The following is a 2,861-nucleotide window of genomic DNA, read 5'->3' on the forward strand; positions in this document are numbered from 1 at the left end:
AAAAGACTTTGCGTTTCATTGTATTGAAAAGAGGGAGGGACAACCTCCTAAGAGGTTAGAATGAACAAACCAACTGATGACAATGAATGAAATAGATCTGTTCATTTTTGTAGTACATTTGCTGGTCCGTATTTTACTGCATTTCTTTGGTTTGATGCTGTTGGCAGAAACTTATCTTTCTTTGTAAGTTCAGGATGATTTTTTAACTAGATTGATCTCGGTTATCGTGTCTAAAATTTCATCAATATGGTAAACCTTTCAGGATGCCACCTCCAAAATCTTGCAAGTGTTGAACATCAATGTTGCTGCTGTGGGCACAGGGTGTGTGAATTATTTGCAGATCAACACCTTGATATCCATAGAGGTGTGCTTTCATATCCTCTTTGAGTTCTTAAGAATGTTAAGATTCCTTCCAACATGTTCGTGCGGGCCTGTCTTTGCATATCCTGCTTTTGTTTATTCCATCTCTCTAACCAACACCAGTACATATATTTTTTGCAAGAAAGCAAGCATGAGCACATAGTTGTCCTGATCTTATTCTATTCTATATTCCGAGGTAAACTCTTGCTATTCCGGTTCAGAGCCCATAGACTTCCTTTGCCTGCCCTCGATGAATCATGGACCAATGATTAGTAAAATGTCTCTAATCATTGTGTGGTTTCTTTGCAGACAGGCCAGGCCGCATAACTGTAATCTTGGGCAAGTCACTGTCTTGCCCACCAACCAGCAGTTGAAATTGTCCAAACTTGTCGTCTTCAGCTCTTTACATCCCCACAACACAACATGATTGTTGCCGATCGCTAACCTATCGCTACACACTTCATGCCACCCTTTGACTGTCATTTGTCTACTCATGCTCACATTTTCTTTATTCTGCAGATGTTGTCCTCTGCAACCTGTCAGAATTCTGAACAGTATAAAAGCACCTGAACTGTTGTGCATTTGTCTTCACCCCTCTCGACAGCAAGTGCCTCCAACCACACTCCCCAGGCCACCCTTCGCCTCCAAGGCTCCCAAGTCCCAAATTCACATCTCAATGGAGGCTGGAGGCCTGATTTCTGAGGCTGGCTGGACTATGTTTGACTTCCTGCCGCAGGGCGAGGAGTCCGATATCATGGCACAGCTGCTTGGCACCTTCCCCTCCTCCCATGTCGAGGAAGCCCAGCAGGATCTGCCTTGGTATCAGGCTTCCCATCCATCCTACTATGACACTGATGTTCATACAAGTGCATGTAGTGACAGCAATGCTAGCAGCTTTGCTGTTCCATCCGAGTGTATGGGCTACTATTTGGGTGATTCAAGTGAGGCCCTGGGCATCAGCTCCTGCACTACACCACAGGACCTGAACTTGGTCCAGGAGCAAGGCGCAACCGAGTTTCTGAATATGATCCCAAGCATTTCCCATGATTTGTTCGGGAACGGCGAGTCAAGCTGCGAGGGTCTCGACTCGGCCAGTGCTACTAACAAGAGAAAGCACTCGGTAGAAGAAGAAATCGACGGCCAAGCAAAAGTAAGTCCTGAGGATGACTGATCATTCTGCTCACCGGCTATGTCTTTTAGAAAGATATGTTCATGCTGTTGGTGTGAATACTGACTGTAATTGATTGATTGCAGGGTCGGAAATGCGCAAGGAAGGCTGCACCGAAGCGAGCAAAGAACGGCAAGCAAACTGAAGCGAGCTGCTGCACCTCTGACAATGACTCAAATGCTTCTCAAGAGTCTGCGGATGCTGGTGTTACTCCAAAAGGAAAGGCCCGGGCTGGACGCGGGGCGGCAACTGATCCCCAGAGCCTCTATGCAAGGGTACTGCAAATAATCATCTCTTTCGCATCTGAAGGAATTATCTTTTGCAACTGAATGTGGAGTACTAAATCTCTGTTCTTTGCTTGAACAGAAAAGGAGGGAAAGGATAAACGAGAGGCTGAAGACACTGCAGACCCTTGTGCCCAATGGAACCAAAGTATGCTTCTGAACATTCATGCTACTGATAGCCTCCATGAATAAAATGCTAAAGATCCAATGGCTAAATCAACAATGCATATGTACTGATCTTGCAGGTAGATATGAGCACCATGCTTGAAGAGGCAGTCCAGTATGTCAAGTTCCTGCAACTTCAGATCAAGGTGAGCAGTCGCTCAATTTAGTTTGGTTCGACATGAGACAAATTATTCCATGGCGGACATTGCAACTGACTAATTTCTCTCCCAACATTTTCAGGTCCTCAGCTCTGATGAAATGTGGATGTACGCGCCGATTGCGTACAACGGGATGAACATTGGACTTGATCTGAACATGTAGAGATGATTTTGGCAGTCTCGAGCGAGTAATGCAGTTTGTGCTTGAGATCAAGGAGTTCTCCACTAACCATTCAATGTGCCTGTGTTACCATGAGTCATTTTGGAAGCTGTTATACAGATCATATAGGCACAGCAGTAGCATACTTGAACTTGTGAAGAGGCCCTTTTAGAGGACCAGTATATTTAAGATAATACTACCATTTTTTCTTGGCATTAGCATGAAATACAAGATCTCGAAAACTTGTAGATTTGTATTTGTTTTCTTTGGAGCAAATATAGTTCTTTTGTTGTCATGTGGATGATTTGTTCAATGATCTAGTCTCTTGTGGTTTGCAAAGTTGCAGCCTTGAACATCTCAAACCCCGACTCTTTTAGGATAAATGACTGAGACTGCCAAATCATATTGGAATGAGCTTCATAATTTCTGGGGGACACAAGTGTTCGGGCTTGCCATATACCAATATACGTACTATAAACTATCACCATAAAAATATTTCTCAATTCCATTTTCTCTACCCTTTCCATTATGAAGCATGAGCTTCATAAAGAAAATAACCACAAGAG

At 43.8% G+C, this 2,861-nt stretch overlaps 1 protein-coding gene across 1 annotated transcript; it reads left to right on the forward strand.

Annotated features, from left to right (window-relative positions):
• Nucleotides 1–867: 867 nt before the first annotated feature.
• LOC123397539 (transcription factor bHLH139-like) lies at nucleotides 868–2,603 on the forward strand. The gene is made up of 5 exons (XM_045092066.1): nucleotides 868–1,510; nucleotides 1,615–1,803; nucleotides 1,895–1,960; nucleotides 2,058–2,123; nucleotides 2,218–2,603. The coding sequence occupies exons 1-5, from the start codon at nucleotides 1,037–1,039 to the stop codon at nucleotides 2,296–2,298; spliced, it is 876 nt and encodes a 291-aa protein (XP_044948001.1). The 5' UTR covers nucleotides 868–1,036; the 3' UTR covers nucleotides 2,299–2,603.
• Nucleotides 2,604–2,861: the final 258 nt, after the last annotated feature.

The sequence above is a fragment of the Hordeum vulgare genome, chromosome 5H (assembly GCF_904849725.1).
Source record: "Hordeum vulgare subsp. vulgare chromosome 5H, MorexV3_pseudomolecules_assembly, whole genome shotgun sequence".
NCBI lineage: Eukaryota > Viridiplantae > Streptophyta > Magnoliopsida > Poales > Poaceae > Hordeum > Hordeum vulgare.